The sequence below is a fragment of the Vanellus vanellus genome, assembly GCF_965231255.1.
Source record: "Vanellus vanellus genome assembly, chromosome: 1".
Lineage (NCBI taxonomy): Eukaryota > Metazoa > Chordata > Aves > Charadriiformes > Charadriidae > Vanellus > Vanellus vanellus.
Window position 1 is genome coordinate 164,371,272 of NC_138905.1, and position 17,784 is coordinate 164,389,055.

The 17,784-nt window shown below is 38.9% G+C and overlaps 1 protein-coding gene across 2 annotated transcripts in view; it reads left to right on the plus strand.

Moving 5' to 3' along the window:
• ABCC4 (ATP binding cassette subfamily C member 4 (PEL blood group)) overlaps positions 1-17,784 on the plus strand; it is a gene marked incomplete at its 5' end in the record, with an annotated part of 152,379 nt that overhangs the window by 39,975 nt on the left and 94,620 nt on the right. For both annotated transcript variants that reach the window (XM_082495573.1, XM_082495574.1), the window contains 7 exons: positions 646-740; positions 847-933; positions 11,404-11,500; positions 12,605-12,820; positions 14,791-14,931; positions 16,340-16,377; positions 16,743-16,843. In XM_082495573.1, coding sequence (XP_082351699.1) covers positions 646-740; positions 847-933; positions 11,404-11,500; positions 12,605-12,820; positions 14,791-14,931; positions 16,340-16,377; positions 16,743-16,843 — 775 coding nt within the window. The remainder of the gene's footprint in view (positions 1-645; positions 741-846; positions 934-11,403; positions 11,501-12,604; positions 12,821-14,790; positions 14,932-16,339; positions 16,378-16,742; positions 16,844-17,784) is intronic.

The following is a 17,784-nucleotide window of genomic DNA, read 5'->3' on the forward strand; positions in this document are numbered from 1 at the left end:
CTTTCAGAATATGTTTTATAGCTTAATATAAAACTTCTGTATTTCCTCAATAGGAAATACAATAACATGACATGAAACACTCTATAATTTTATTCTCTTACTTGTAGTCCCAAGCCCTTTAAATTAACCAAATTTGTGTGATGAATGTTGTGGTTATTTCTCCTGGATACATTGCAGTAAGAATAAAAATAATGCAGTTCTTGGGGACACTGGCAAATGAAATCTAATTTACTGATAATAGTTAATTCAGTTTTATTTATTGTGACAGCTCATTTTGTTCTAGTGAAAAATAATTAATTTACTGTTATACTTCATAATTTTTAGTTTGATTTTTCTGAATCACCAGAAAATATTCCTTGTAACACTAAGAACAGTAGTGCACTTGCCTCTGAGAAAGCTGTAGAAAAAGTGAACTTTAAGATCTCACCTAGTTTTCCTGCTTTCTTAATTTTCTTTTGCTGAAGGTACAAAGTCATAAAGTAACTGTGGATATTTCATTTGGTATGAATCCTTGTATTTTAAAGTGAGTTGAGTTAATACTTTTCAAATAAGAAAATGTTAGTTGAAGCAGCTTTGTCAGTCTTTGAAGTTAAAATGATTTAAAAAAAAATAAAAATATTGACATCTCTTCTCTCACGCTCACAGGATTTGGAATTATTAGCAAATGGTGACCTAACAGTAATAGGAGATCGTGGAGCTACACTGAGTGGGGGACAGAAGGCCCGCGTAAATCTGGCCAGGCTAGTGGTTTTTGCTGTTTCTAAAATTTACAAATTGTCAGACTTTAGTCACTAAAGTAGACAAATATAAGACTTTGTGATACTGACTTTTCTTTAAACCTTGTAGAGCTGTGTATCAAGATGCAGACATCTATCTTTTGGATGATCCACTGAGTGCAGTAGATGCTGAAGTTGGAAGACATTTGTTTGAAAAGTATGTTACTGCTTTATTTTCATTTAAAATACAGTTTTTATCTTCTAGTTCCTTGTAGAAAAACTTGAGAAAGCATTTTGGGGGAGATGGATGTCTTCACAGAACTTAATGTGTTCACTTTCTGTGTTTATTTTTCCTCTATTTTATGTATTTAGAAGACAGGTTTTTTTCCTGTGTACGTCTTTCATTTTGTTCTTTATTTTTAAAAGTCCTGTAAAAGTCTGTTTTGAAGATACTCTAATTAGAATTACTCTTAAAGGAATATATTCTGTTTTCTTAACTGAGTATTGGAGGTTATGAATATTGGGGTTTATGAATATTAGTACTAAGTGAAGAATAATATAGGGTGGGGATTTTAAATCACTTCTTAGTTTGCTGCAGCTTTATTTGAGTAGTACTAAGCACTTAATTCAAGTGGCTAAAGAAAAGGACAGAACTCTCAGATTCTTGAGTGATTTTTCATTTTGGTTCTTGAATGGCTGAAATTTCTCTCAGGTAGGTGGAACAGGGAGCCGTGGCCTGCAGAGTAGACTCTGGAGAGCAGAACTGGAGGAAAAAAAAATGTATACGCTTACCATGAAAGAGAGAGATATTGGACCTTCCCCCATTTCTGAAGAAATAGGAGAGCGTTCATTAAAAGTCACATTTGCTTTCCAGTAAATTTCTTCCTCTCCATCTCTCTCTTCTTTCAAACTGCCTAATCTGTGGCACATAGTGAGTATGAGTTATTCCCAGCTGGTGTTTCGTCCTTGCCTCTTCATAGCCTGTGCCTCTTGGTATGAAAAGGTATGATCTAGAATTTATTAGAAGCAGAAGTTAAAAAATCCATTGACTGAATTCAGTGGGCTTTGGTTTAAGCCTTAAATGAGAGCATTTTCTTGGGCATACTTACAGCCTTTGAATTCCATGCTCCAAATACTGAATTAGTTTGGTTTTACTGTAGTTCCCTCCTCTCCACCCCTAGATAATCATAAAAACTTGTCCTGCAGAAATGGTCGTAGAATTCAAATTGACTAGCATTGTATGCCTGTTCTTTTTTCCCGTGCAGGGAAGCTTTTAGTATCTAAATTTGAAAATTGTACATCCTATTGATTTTTTGCAGTTTCAAATCTGGAGATCTCTCTGAAACCCCATCAACATTTAATTTTATTGATTTCTTCAAACGGCTACTGTTTGTTTCCATCAGCGAGTATGGCGTAAGAGTTTTATGATGCATAGGCTTTATGTTCATTATTCTGTGCAGGATCATTTTCACCTGCCACAACTGATAGATGGAGTTCATTAATTCTGTAGTTCACGTACTATCAAATTCCTTTAATGCCTGTTGGAGCTATCTAGGCTTTAGCTGCTGTTTTTCTGTTTCTGCACAAGAACACTCTACAACTGCAGCATCTGAGTGTATCAGTGCCCGAGTTCTGAAAGTGCGCCCACCTGAGCTGTCAGCCTGTCTCTCCCTTAAATCTTAAGGTTTTTTTAACAGAGGAAAACAGGAAAGTACAGTAGTGCTTTGCAAAGGAGGTTGGGTTGCATCTTCAATTTATTCTATGTTTTATGTGAGCTGTGACATTGGTAACATCTACACCTTGCTGCAAAACTGGAAGTGTGGATTTTTGTATGTGCAAAACCATAGAGGAGCTAGAGACTATTGCTGTGCAAGTGCAGTGTATGTTTAGCTGATAAACATGCGGAGGTGAGGAGGAATAAGGATATTATCTCTGAGACTTCGAAACTCCGAAAACTACCTGGGGTGGTTCTTTTACTTTCGTTTACTCTTCCTCCCCAAGTCTAGATCAGTTTTGAAAAAAAAAAAAAAAAAAAAAAAAAAAAAAAGACAGATAAAAGTAGAATGAAAGCATTTTGTGGAGAAAATGGACTGGGTGGAGTAGTAGTGGCAAGGAAAACAGAGCAATGCCTCCCTGTTCAAGATCTTAAGGGAGGGCTTTTTTTCCAAATAGAAATTGTCTTCTGAGGCCTTCGTGGCAGCTATGAAAGGTGCTGGGGGTAGTAGGGGGATTGTTGTGTTCAGCAGCTCGCCTTGAATAACAAGGCAGGGCATGTCCTTTAATGCTTCCTGAATAGCACTAGAAATGTGGAGAAGAGAGAGAGCACTTGGGCAGGAATGATTTCTTAGAACATGGTGCTGAGGAATGTCTGAGACACCACTTCATACAAGCTGCCCCCAGGAGTCCAAACCGCGAGGCATAAAACAATGGATAAGATGGAAGAAACGGGGTTATTTAATGAGAATCTGAAATGGATATTGTTCAGCTCACTCACACTTTTTTTTCCCCCTTGTAATTTTATATTAATGCTTAATTTTTTTAGAAGTGCCTAGTCTATGTGTTTACATCTAAAGATAGGTATGTTCCTAGTAATTCTCCAAAGCTATGGTCTGTGGATGGCTGGTTCATTACATTTGCTGCTTCTCCCTGTTCTTTTCAGCTATTGTAGTAAACAGTTTAAAATATATAAATACTTTTCAAATGAGAAAGAATGTGAGTAGCACAGCTCTGATGGGAAAACAGTCCATGATATTGTTAATAAGGGATCGTGTCTCTTAAGAATTTCTCCACAATACAGACTAGTTGTTCTGTTGATGATGGAGCAGATGAAGCCAGTTTTCCAATGAATTGCGCTCTTCTGGTGAGATTCCTTGGCGCCCAGTAAGGTATAAACTGGAGAGTCTATATTTATGTTATTTGTAGCCTCTTTTCCTGTGAGTTCTCTTCATAGTTAACAGTAGGCATGCTTCAGCATTTCCCAATGGGAGAGCACCAGTATAGTTCTATGGTTTTGTATATGTTAAGGAATGTGGTATTTTGAGACCTCTAGTTTTGAAATGAGAACACACCTGTACAGATACAGTAGCACGTTTCCTTGTATGATGAAGTTTGGAATAGCCTGTGGTGTTCGAGGAAAATCATTCAGTCATGCTTGGATCCCAAGAAATTTCCTGCTCTCCTGGTGCATCTTTGTAAACATATTTCTATAGATTATATGGATTCAGATCAACTTTGGATAGAAATTAAATATTGTGTCCCATCAGTGATACTGACTCAAAAATGGTGTTTTTAAGAGTGAGATTTATATTCCATCAGTCTATTGAGACAGATGCTCTTCTATAGGTATTGTTCTTCCCTTGTATCTTTTCCAGTGGCCGGAGCTGTGTGCCAGTCTCAGTTGAGATCTTTTAAAATCAGACCTAAAGTTGTAATGATGCTTGAGAGTTGTATACACAGGTGTATAATTCCTGCTATCAAACATAATTCTGCAAATCTTTTGTTAGCAGAAAGCTGTTTTGAATGTATGGTCATTTGTCTTTTCTCTCTCAATTTTGCCCCTGGAACTAGATAAAAGCTGCAGAAGAAATCATTGCATTTATCACAGAAAAGTCACTTTAGCATGTATTCAGATGGAGCACTTTGGTACTAGGTGATGGCCTCCTGTAGGAACTCCAGGGACATGTAGCTGGGCAATGGGTCATGGGATGACCATATGTTGAGGCTGACCAGAGAGTCATGTGGCAAGTTGACCAGGTGTCCTAAAAGATAGTCTCCATTGCCATCTGAGGTAACTGAGTATTGCTCTGCAAGGGAGGGAAGGGAGCAGGCATGCTTTTGTAGCAAAGGTGTCTTCATAATTGCAGAAAAAGGTGAGGAAGAATCGAACTGACGGAAAAGAGTGGGAAGTTCCATCATGTGAAGTGTATGGATTAAGAGATCCTGAATTCCTCAGTGCATTCATACCTAAGCTCCTGAGGGGAGGAGCAAAATGAAGTAGGGAAAATGAGTAAAAGATTTTTTGTTTTAATTAGATATACAGATCTGAATTTACCTTGTCTGTTTAAAGTTCTTTGGTTTTTGGAACCCTTAGGGGTCCGTGAATGTTTCCAGTCTCATATCTCTCAAAGTGGGGTGTGCTTGTAGATCTCCTGTAACCTCAGAACTTTGAGGAAGAAGTGCTATTATGGTGCTGTAGGTAATTAAAAGCAAGTGGAGCTCATCAGTCCTGTAAAACTAGCAGATAAAAGCTAGAAGGTCTTGTTTCTGTAGAAGGATTACAGACACAATCAGTGTGTCAGAGGAACCAAGCAAAGATAACCCTGGCATGTACTTGTCAGTGCTGTGTTTAAAGGCATATACATACCACATGCTTTGTCCGCTGATAACAAGTGTACAGGTGAGCTGGTGTGTAAATTTAAGGATTTCACCCTGTACCCTTTCAGGTAGGATCTCTCTAAATCAAGGATATCTCTAAGGCTTCCTACTTTGTGTTTCACACCTGGTCCATTATGCCTCTGATACCGTTGTGGCGGTTAGAGCCCTAATGGGAAGTACTAGGCAAGCTCGAATGCCTTGTACCTCTCTTTTTGAATTACAGGTGTCGCTCTTAAAAACATACTAGTTATACCTTTACGTTTGGATGATACAATTGAAATTCCTTGAGCTTCATTGTGTTTATTGTAGGGAATATGTTTAAAAGGTATGAATATATTGTAGAAAAGTTGCTTGGGTTTTTTTTTTTTGTTTTGTTTTGTTTTTTTTTTCCCAGAAAGTGAAAAGCATAAGTGTGATCACTGTACATTGTGTGTTTTCAAAAAAAATTTAAAATGTTACTGTTTTTATCCCACAGAAATGTGCGTGGTTTTGTTTTTGTTTTTGTGTTTTGTTTTTTTTTTTTAAATCACGTGATATAAAAGCAAAAAAAACCAAACCCACTTACAGAACGCCAGTGTAGTTGAGTGCTTTAGTGTTCTGTGGGTGCAGTTGCAAAATGGTATTATGAAATGGACTCGGGAGGGAGGTATGCAAATTAGTGTAGGAAAAGTTCACAAAGAGCTACTTAAACACTAGGATCTCTGGCTCAAAAAGTCCCTGATATATGGACTGTGGAAGCTGGAAATGTGTAGCAAAGGAAGCATCACTGTATGTTTGCTTATATACTTTCTCCAGCCATCCACTGCTGGCTGGGACAGGGCAATGGATTTTGTGGACCTTTCTTTTGTGCCAGAACAGTTGTCTTTACGTGTGAGCCCAGTGGAGGCTGGGACTTGTCATGAGATGGAGGTAAATGGTGAGCAAGATAAGCATAGAAATAGAAACAGCATAGTAGATGTAGGTGTGGGGGTTTTTGTCTCCGCCAGATGTATCACACCTTTTTTGTTGTTTGTTTGTTTGTTTGTTCTGAAATGTTGTAAACTTCAAAATGTACAAAACCAGCTGGAGGATTGTTCACCCTAAACCACTTCAAATTTAAAGGGAAAGGAGAGGAAAGGAAATGTAGTAAGTAAACTCATATAACAAAGGCTTTATGCCTGTGAGCACTTCTGCATGTGCTTTAATTTCATTTCAGTGGTTATTTCTATTGAAACAGATATAAGTATTGAGTAAAGTTAAACTTGCATGTGAAATTCCAAAAAGGAGAGGCAAAAAGAATGGTAAGGAAGAAAGTGGAATCATTAAAGAGACACTTTGCAGAGGTGAAAGAAAGCTGGTTCTTGGAGATAAAAACTTAAAAAAGATTAAAGAACAACTTGTCTCAAAGAAAAGAAAACCTGATAAGGAAGGAGGAAGAAATGAGGATTTGTATGCATGAGCACCAAGACACTGCCTTTGCGTAGAGGATCGCTGTGTTGTGGGCTCCCTTCTTAGTGTCTTCTGCTGCATGCTCTGCAGTATCAAAGCTGAAGCTCTTTTATTTTTTAATTGTTTAGAAGTTTGCTGTCAAAGTGCAATGGTTTTTTTAAAAGTGTGATAGTATACTGTTACTTAGGTTTGTTAACTTAAAATTTTGTTTGTTTGTTTGTTTTTCTTGAATTGGAAGAGTAATTTCTGGAGAGATCTATCCTGAGTCTGGTATTCCTGATGATGTATGAAGGTCATTGATGGCTACGTTGTCAGGTGATAGAAAACTGGGCAGTCTTGGTTACAGGATGTGAGTTAATAGATGCACAGAGCAGGGATAAGTGCAAAGTTCATGAACATAGAATGAGCAGGGATCAGTAGTGTGGCAATTCTATGGAAAAGGAGGTGCAGATGGCAGTAGATTGTAAATCTATAGTATGAGTCAGCAACGTCATGCTCTTGTTAAGGAAACTGTGCCCTGAGACTTATGACCAGTACTGTATCTGGCAGTACAAGTAAAGCAATCCTCCTATTATGTTTTAGAATCATAGAATTGTCTAGGTTGGAAGAGACCCTTGGGATCATCGAGTCCAACTATCTACCCTACTCTACGAAGTTCTCCCCTACACCATATCCCCCAACACCACATCTAAACGTCTCTTAAACACATCCAGGGATGGTGACTCAACCACCTCCCTGGGCAGTCTATTCCAGTGCCCGACCACCCTTTCTGTGAAAAATTCTTTCCTAATGTTCAGTCTAAACCTACCCTGTTGGAGCTTGAAGCCATTCCCTCTTGTTCTGTTTTGTACCTTAAGGTCTCAACTGGAATAATGTTTCCATTTTGTGCACTTCCAAAAATTGTAGACCAGCTTCAGACTCTAGCATAGCCCATCAAGAAGATTCAGGTGTCAAGGGGGAAATAAAAGAGAAAACTATTTGTCACTTAAGAGAAAGGGAAAAAAAAAGTCTATTTGGGGGACTCCCACCCCCCGCCCCCTCTCCCCGGTCTGGAACACAAAGACTTAATGTATGAAGGGACTGTACACAGGAATAAGCTAGTCTACTGACCTTTGGGAAGCAGTGGATTTAAATTGCATCAAATGATGTAAACTTGGACTTTAGAGAAAAATTTTGTAACGGTGAAGGTAGCTTGCCCCTGGAATTTCAAGGACGTTGAAATTTCTGTTGTTGAGCTTAAAACAACAAATAAACGTACAGAACAACCCATCCAATGTTTGCCAGGTACACTTTTCAGTTTAAACTGGGGAAGAGAATGCAACTTTCGTAGTCCCTTCATCTCCCTTTTCCTTGTACTGAAGAACCTTTGGATCTTCTCTGTCTGGATCTTGTCTGGCTGTGTGTGCACGTGTGTGTCTGTGAACTTGTGTATTTAATAAATGTGGCAATGGCGACTGCAATTTGTGCCGTTATTTGTCCTGTTGTCATACATTAAACATGCTCACAGTCTAACTAATGTTTGAGTATGCCCCTCAAGTAATGGAGAAGCACAAGGATGGTGAACTTTGTGGGGTTTTAAACAGCAAGTGAAATGATCGTGGCAGTTCTGGGCATACTCCACCAGATGTCTGAACCCTTGGAGCGGGTGTGTTCCCTGTTGGGACAGGCTTTCCCTGGATTCTCTGCATCGTCAGTGAGAAAGGGAGACACTGTCAGATAGCGGTTCACCTAGAATTGATGGGTGGTTCACCTAGAATTGATGGGTGCTTTTCTTCTCTAAAAGTAGATGCATGATGAAACTAATCCTTAGTGAACCAGTTAAAAACATAAACAGTTATGGACGATTTGGGGTTTTTCTTCTTGTTCAGTTCAAAGACAATACCAAGTTTTCACTAATAAGAATTCAGCAAGCTCTCTGAGTTTTGTGCGAGCCCTTTTATCACATTCAGTTTTACTGAGCCTGTCGTAGAACTCTGGTTTCAGTCTTCTGTGGCAGCCAAGGCACCGTATAAACTTAATGCTCACTGTAAACTACAGAATGGATGTTGTTAAATGGGAAAGAGAATATTAAATAATAATAATAAAAAGTGGTTTTGAACATAAAGCTCAAGGAGTTTGATGTTTTGAAACAGACATTAAGTATATACTTAGTATTTTACTCATTTTGCAACTTCTCTTCTTTATGATGATACAGTATTTTAAATGGCAAAATTTTCTAGTGAGCTGTCTGAGCAGTGAGTTGTTTAACTCGGTAATAGATCTAAGTATACAGTCTTTGTTGCGATTTTTCCTCCCTGTGCTCATGCCAGTGAATTGTGACAATAATTTTTCTACTCACCTGTTATCAACAAACTATTCAGCTAGGTTCTTTCTACCCAGATAGACATCAAATCATGAGTTTGGTTTTTCTTCAAATTCTCAATTGAGTGAACTGATAAATCAGTGGAATTTATATTTCCACAGAGGTCATTTTTGCCTTCGCTCCTGAGATCAAGATCACGCAGGATGCTGTGCTGACAGCTCTGACAGTTCTAATTGGTTTGCTCTGATGCTGTGATAACCCACTCAGTCTTTTTTTTTTTTTCTCTTTTTTTTTTTCCCTCCAAATGCAAACTTAAAGTACAGTGGACTCACTGTGACTCAGAATCAAGGTTTAAAGGTTTTTCAGGCATCAGATTTTTTAGTGGCTAGTTTGTCCCGGTAAGCTGTTAGACATACACCTGGCACACAGAAAATTCAGTGATCAAAGTGGTATATAGGCTGTGGGACTGTGTAAGGGAAATCATGGTGAATACCTGGTATGTTCTCTTTTGGGAGCTTTCCTGCTAGGCAAGTAGCCTCTCTGATCTTTGTCCAGTGCTCTGGGTAGGTTTTGTTGCAGACTGTGTTTTGTTGCACATCTTCAGCTGGTGCTCTAGTTGCCATGTGGCTTGTTTAGGTGACTGCTTAGGGGGAGGATGGTAATCACACCCGAATAGTACCCCCACGAAGAGCTTGGTGTATAAATAGTTGCAACTGCTCAAATAGTTATGCTGCAGCAGGTACCTTGATTAATTGTTATCTTGGCCACCTAAGAATGACATCATGGGTTTATAGTCGCTTCTTGAACATGCTGCATAACAAGCATATAACTTCCTGAAGGAGAGTGTTGCTTTTAACTTAATTTTACTGCAGAGTTTATTTGGAACACTATAATATACTTTCCACATGTAATTATGCTGACTAGTACTACTATTAACCATTTTATAGAACTCTACTTCCTGCAGTCTTTGTAGTAGTGACAAAATAGATGTTAAAAGCTGTGTAGGGAGTTAATTAGATGTACAACGTGAATGTATGAAACACAGTAAGCAATGTGATATCCTTGCTGTTAAGCTCATGTTCTTTTTTCTGCCTTACTCCCCATACTGCTTACTTGCATTTCTGCATTGAATTTGTACTGTTGTATTGCTTTGGGTTTACTTGTGTTTTTTTGGAGAAAGGGGAGAGAAAATTTGCGTGGATGTAGGTGTTTTGTAGTAAGTGCCACCCTCCTGTGTCACATTAGCAAATGGGAGTTAGCATGTTAGTAAAAATGAGCCCAACAGGAGTGGACCTGTGGAGAAGAACACACGATGCCGAAGTCCCTGTGCAGTTCAGAAGGTTCTGCTTTGAGCAGGCTGCAGCCTGGCCCTCAAGCTCCATTCCTCATCAGCTGAATACTGACGAGGGGTGCTACCAAAGTGTGTGTTCCTGCATGGTTTTGTCTACAAGTGTAATTCATGAACCCCAATACCACTCAACAGTACAAGCAACAGCAGATTGAGGTGAGACAACTGAGAGGTGATCTTCAAATAGGCACTCTTGATCCAAATGGAGAATGCTAATCTATATACCTTCACTGGACACTTCATTTATAGACAATATCAGTTTTCCTTGTTTTCTTAAGGTAGTGAGGAGGTGAGAAAGGGGCGTCCTCTTGAAGGGTTTGTCTCACTGCTGTGTTACTGCGGGGATGAAGGCAGTGAGTGTTGGTAGTATTGGGTACTCAAGTTGTGTCTGTGGTGTCCCTGTTGGACATGAAGAGCATGCTTGCAGACCTCTCCGCTTGTAAGCCATTGCTCCGCTGCTATGTTTTGGGGGGCAGTTGGCTCTGGTGGCCTTTCACGGCTCTGCTGAAAAGATACCAGATATCTTTTCTGCTAAAACTGAGTGGGATTGAACTGCGCTTGCCAGCTGGTTCTGGTGTGCCCAGTCCCTTCTTCGCTTACTTCTCCGAATCCCAAACTTCTAGGGAAGAGTCTCTAGGGAAAGCAGGTAAGGTACTGGACAGGAAAGTAAGCACTGATTCCATGGGAAAAGGTCAGAGATGGCTGCAGGATCTCGCTCCTCTACCTCAATACACACCTGGATGTATCTCAGATCAGTAGTGCTGTTTGCTTCTCCAGAACTCTCAGTGGCTTGATTGTTACAGCTGCTCTGAAAGCTCATCTCAAAGAAGTCACTTTTATTGGTTGTATTTTTCCATAATTGTCCACAGTATGTTGCCCTGCTTTCTCTTTCTGTTAGTTTAATTTTTGTTGAATAGCCTTTTTGCAATTCAGCTTATGACATGTACATTTGTTGTGAGGATGTTTAAGACAATTTTAATGAAACATCCTTAAGATATTTCCTCCTCTTTCACTTCAGACCAGAAATATGAAATTTCTTTTCCCTACCTTGAAAACTTAAGAAGTTAAATAAGGAAAATATTTGTTGAGTGTAGTTTTTATAAATCTAATAAGCATGGATATGGTTTTTTTTCTTATTTTAAATACTTTATAATTGAATAGATGATGTTTTCCAGAAATAGTAAAAATGTTTTAGGAAGCTTCATTTTTTAATTAGTTTTTCCATCTCTTTGCAGATGTATTTGTCAAGCCTTACATCAGAAGATCTCTGTTTTAGTCACTCACCAGTTGCAATATCTCCGTGCTGCAAATCAGATTCTAATTTTAAAAGATGTAAGTGATTTCAGTGTCTATGCTTTTATATCTCACATACTTTCTAATTATCCTTTTTAATCTAAGAATGAAAAAAAACAGTTGAAGATGTTTAATTTTGGTTTGTAAATATATTTTCTGTCTACTAATGACCAAATAAGTTTTTAAAGATTTATAATTAATAATGACATGTTGATTTTTCTTAAAATACCTTCCCTGAAAAATCTGTTTCTGAATTTTATCATGCATATTGATTTTTCTTACATATGCATAATGTACTGTGAGACAGCTACTTATTTTGAGACTGTATTAATGCTTTGCTTTTATTATTGTTTCTTACACTTTTGTGTGAATTAAGAACTATGTCGATTTTGCAACCAGTCCCTTTTTTAAATTAAGGCTGAGAAATGGTCACAGCTGCCTTTGAAAATGAGCAGGCCTTCAGTGAAACTGGTTCCTTCCAAACTTCATTGTACCAGATATTCACGGGTAGAGGGGAAATACAAGAACTTCAGCTGGTTTGCTGGGGTTTTTTTAATGTTGGGGAGTTTACTTCATATTACTTTTACGTATTACTATTACAAAGTTGCAAAAAAGGACACGAGCTGTCTGTTTTCTCCCATTCAGATCTCTTTAAATGTTACAGTAGCTTTCTAGAAATGAGTTTGTGATAGAGCTGTAAGAAGCGTGGAAATGGTCTGTATTGCTCCTTGTAGAGCTCTGTGAGGACCTGAAAATGAAGCTGCTGTTTACCCCTATCCTGGAGTAATATAAAAAGGCTGATGGTTATGTATGTAGTTCAACAGCTTGTCCTAAAGCGGCATGGCTGTCTTCCACAGCTTCTCCAAGGAGGTCATTCTCACCTGGTTGCAACTGGGACTTTTGTCATCTCATTTGTATGCTCCTTGCCCTGGTTAGCTGCTGGGATCGGACTGGTTAGAGGGCGAAGAGCTTGTTTCTACTCTTCTAAATGAGGAACTGATAGCTAGAGGCTTCAGCTCAGTTACTTCAGTGGGATGTGTGCCCAGCAACTGCAGAACCCCAGAGGCAGCAGGGATAGATAGGAAAAAGTGTCCTTTACAGAAAGTGTATAATGAAGGTAATCAAAGCTTATATTAATTGTAGGGTAAAATGGTGGGGAAAGGTACCTATTCAGAGTTCCTGAGATCTGGCATCGACTTTGCTTCCCTTTTGAAAAAAGATGAGGAGGTAGAACAGCCATCAGTTCCAGGAACCCCCAACCTGAAGTCTGCCCGGAGCCGAACCTTCTCAGAGTCCTCGATCTGGTCCCAGGATTCTTCTGTCCACTCACAGAAAGACGGAGCAGTGGAACAACCGCCTGTGAGTGCTCAGAGGATAGACATGTCTCGAATCTTGTCTGGCTGTTTTTTTACTTTAAACCATGATAAGGGCTTTCCCTGCTGCATTTGAATTTCGGGGATTGTTGGATTGCATTAGCAGGTGAGAGCTCTCCCACGGTGGATCTGCCCAGTGCTGTGCTCGGCTGGCAGTCCTGACACCTGGGCTGCAGAGGGCAGGCATCCCACAGCTCTGTGCTGTTCTGTTCAAACACAGCGGAGTTTGTTCAGGTTCAACATCAGCTCTGCTGGATGCAGGAAGCGTTCCTATAGGTGTCCAAAGACACCGCACTGTGCTTCCTTCACCCTGTCCTCGGCCAGCGGTGCTTTAAAGGGCCAATGCCACTGTATTGGGTGGGTTCTGTCTATTCGTGCAGTGCTGAGCTCAGATTCATGCTTTCCCTGAAATCCTGAGCTGTGGGAAGTGCGTGCAGAAGCCAGAGCTTTATACAAAGTCTACATTTGCATGGCTGGCATAGCACACCCACATGATCTTCAGCTGGTCCTGGGGGGCGTAACCTTGGGACATCACAGCATTGCTCTCCCCAACCCTTCTGTTGGTTAAAACAGAACACTTTGTATGGTCCCAGCTTGACATGGAGGTGCCGGGTTATCTCTTGGTCTGCACAGAGCAAAAGCAGCCATAAGGTCTCTGTACCAGAGGTGGCCTTCTGCTGGTGTGCTTGCATTCACACAGAACAGTGCAGGAGCCCTGTAACCCTGCTAGGCTTGTGCTAGCACTGCCTCCACGGAACCCGTGCAGCAAATGGAACAAGTAATCCCTGTGTGTCTGTGATGATTGTCACCTTTATGCTATGGGTATATACTATTTCTTTTTCTTTTCTCTAATGAAAAGCAGTGAGATTGTAAAAAAAGAAATGCTGCAGATTTTTTCATACCTTTTTGGAGGAATGGTTTTATGCCCCAAAGCAGTAAACTTACCTGGTATTATTGATGTCCCCATGGTGACTCCACTGTTAAATCCACAAAGGTGTGCCAAACTTATTAGCAGCATTAAAGCTGTTGGATGGGGGGGCAGGGTTGGGAGAAACAAAACCAAGATAGGCTTCTCCTCTTTCATAGGCGAATGGGTGGGATTTCTCTTTTCACATCTAAGTCAGGTCTGTTGATTCTGCTGCTCTTGTACATCTATGTCTGCTGATAACAAATCAAGTGTTATGTGTCCACTGAGCTGGCACTGGTTTTTCTGTCGTGTCCACTGAGCTGGCACTGGTTTTTCTATCACGTATACTGTTAAAAAAAAATAAAATCGTAATTCTGTACATTGAACAGTTTCTTTCTACCATCTTTATGCCTGTCTCATTTTTTTCCTTTTCTGTCTTTCAGTGTCCCCTATCCATTGTTTGCTTAATACGATTCCTCATTTGTCATTTTACTTGTTTTCCCTATTAACAGATGCTTTGTTGGTACTTACAAGGAGGTGATTAGCACTTTATGGGTAATTTGTTACTCTGGGCATATGTTGATCGATTTTGGTGCATACTTGCAGAAGAGTATTTACTTTAAATACTTTTCTGAAAAGGAAAGGTTACACACACTTGCATTCTGAAAACAGAATCTTGCCCGAGCCAAAGCCTTAGTTTCCAGAGTTGTTATGACTGAAGGTAGTGTATAAGAAAAGAAAATCCTGGGTTAGTGGTCAGTTAGAGTAAATATTTCTGGCTGTAAGTGAAGTCATGTTACTACTGAGGTGCAATGTAAAATAAAATCCTCACAGTGTCATTTTGCAGAGTAGATTTTTCAGTATTACTGCACTGAGACTGATTTTTATTTATCAAAGCTATCGTTCTGATATTTGAATTTTTTATATGCATAATCACTTTATCTCCTTACTTAATTGTTTGCTAATTCTGAACCATGACTTTCAAGTAGCTTAGTCTGAATCTATAACTGCAAGGTTGATGTTTTTATTCTGTTGGGTTTTTTTTCCAGGCTGAAAATGCATTGGCTGGAGTGCCAGAGGAGAGTCGCTCTGAGGGAAAAATAAACTTCAAGGTTTACAGAAAATATTTCACTGCGGGAGCAAACTACTTTGTGATTTTTATACTTTTAGTATTCAATATTTTGGCACAGGTAAGTTGTTGGGAGCCACAAATAATATTGAATGTACTTTGCGTTTGCCTTTTTTTCTGTTTTCTTTTTTCCCTTTTCTTTTCTTTTCTTTTTTTTTTTTTCTTTTTAATGTAGTGTATGCTTGTTACTGATATTTCAGCTAAAATGTTTGGGGACATGGTGGTGTTTAATAATTTTGTAGTGTACTCATCAAATTTTATATACCAGCATGGAGTTTTGGTACAGCATTGAAAGATCTTGCACTGATTTTTATTTCAACCATTTTAATATGTCAGTAAAGTAATTATTTTACTGGCAGGATGGCACAGAAACTATAAGCTAGTCTAATTTTTGGAGAGAGAACAAAACCATAAGGTGTATAAAGTAGCGTTTAACAAATCTGAACAATCGGTATATTTCCACTTGAAGGAGGATAAAGGGATTGACTGGGTATGGGAGGACAGTCTGACAGAAGTGTTAAAAGAAAAGCTCGTCTGCTGATAAGTGCAGGTTGTGAGAAGCGCTAGAAGGAGGGTCACTTTAGCAGAACAAGAAAGTGAGAAAGAGAATAGGGAAATACTGTGTGTAATGCAGGCTGTAGCAGGTAGGTAAAAGAATTCTTAAACAAGAAAAATTATTTTGAAACTTACTGAGAGAAATGGTGAGCTGAGGAAGCTGCATGAAGATTGCTTATTGCCTTTTTCTGTCTTTCTTGCTGAGAAAGCTTAAATTCATTTCATGGAAATGATTGGTCTTGGCTGTAAAAAATAGTCTATATATTTAGACACATTACTTCCTTTTTCCCTGTCGTTGAATTGAGTCTGTTGGAAAGATAGCTAAGCAAGATCAAATCTTTGCAGTAGACTGCCCAGAACTTTAAATTCACATGAGCAGAGGTGCATTTTGAGATGAATAACCCTGTTACAAGTTTGTAGTCACATCTCCGCACAGAAGGAAGGTGGCAGTAGGAGTTTTTCCCTCCCTCTCTTCTCTCATCCTCCTTCAACCCGTTTTCTGGTCATTATCTCCCGTAAACACAAATTTCTGGACTGGTAACATCAGAAAGTTTGTTAATCAAAAAGCATTTTGGAATATCTCTAGTAGCAAATTTAGGAACTGAAAAAATGAGTTCTTTAATGTGCAATTAACATACATTAGGAAGAGCTAGTATATTTTGTTTGCTTAAGTGTATTGCTTTCCTTTGCTATCATGTAAGGTAATTTAAGGTAACTTCTTTCTTTGTAGAGGGTTCTAATGCACCTTCTAATGTGCTTTGCAAATTGCTGCTGGTCTTGAAAGACTGGATGGCATGTTTTCCTGAATATGTGATGTTTTCCCAGAGAACATGAAAGAATAGCAAGGAAATTTAATTTTCTAATCTTTTTTTCATTTTGTAAGATGATTCTTGTATTTGCCTCTTTTACTCAAGGTGGCATATGTGCTCCAGGACTGGTGGCTTTCTTATTGGTAAGTGGATGATAATAATTGGTCAATCATTTCTGCATTTTCAGTCAAGTGCTGTTTGTCTAACAGAAATTAGTGTTGTATAGGTGGTGGTAGTGGTGGTAAACCTGTTCTAGGAACTTCAGAATACTGCTTGATCTTTTTCTGATCTCTACTCATTTTGTGTAGGGGGGGGGGGAAATTTAACTTATGATGAAGTGCAGCCTGTGATTACTTCTACTCATGGTGTGATGCATGACAACATCAGTACATGGGATCTTTTGAACTAAAGACTTCAACAGAGTTGAATCTAGAAACAGTTAAACGTACTCATAAATATTTGCAGAATGTGGTTTGATGATCGTTATCTTCTCTATGCATTTCCACAGGGCAAATCATCAAGAAAAGTTGAATGTCACAACAAATGGGAATAATGGAGCAAATGAGACCGAACATCTAGACCTTAACTTTTATTTGGGAATTTATGCAGGTAATTATCATGTACATGTGTGTGTCTGTCCTGAACTATTTATCTGACGTATCATAATAAACAGTTTTGAGAGGTGTGAAGCAACAGCAGTGTGGGGAAATGTGATTTCTAGCAGTAACTGAGTAATGTCTTAACAGATTAGGAGGCTGAGTCTTGCTTCCCGACTAAATTAATTGGAATAAATAAAATGAAAAAATCTAACAGAAGAAACAGATTGAATGCAGACTCTTAATTTGCTTTGCCTGGATTTTGGAAAGTAAACTAGGAATTGAGTATTCAAAAAGTCAGTCACCGTAAGGTTGTGGTTATTGTCTATACTAATAGGTCATTGAGCTAAATCTTCAGTCATTATATGGATGGGCAAGAGGGATTAGAAATGGATCTTCATTCTGCACTGTTATAAAACTTGGCGTGGCTACATTCCTTCTGAAGTGTCGTAGCAAAAGAACCGGTTTTTAGAAGGCATCCTAGATGGGTATGCAAAGCAGGATTTTAAAAAACAATTCAATACATTTCAATAGGTAGCCATGTGCTTCTGAACATCCAGAAAAGGGCATTGATCCTTGTATTCAGGCATCCAAACATCTTGAAATACTGCTCTGAAATGTAGTAAAAATTGGCATAGAAAAATCACACGTAGAAATATACCCTCAGACTCTGCTGTCTAGCACTTCTAGTGTTGCACAGTTTTGTATGGCATGGTAATTTCTTGATGGAGATGTAAGTGATAGGTCTGAGAAAACAGGTGGAATATCGGAAGAGTATGCATTAAATGTATTCAGAAACGTCTTTCATGAGAGAGGATAGGTGGAGGATTTTTTGTTTGGGTTTTTTTTTCAGGAATCCATGTGATCTAAGTGCTTGACAGAAAACATTGTGCTTGGCCTGAGAAGCAACAATCTAGGAGCCAGATAAACTTGGCTCTTATTTTCTCTGAGTAA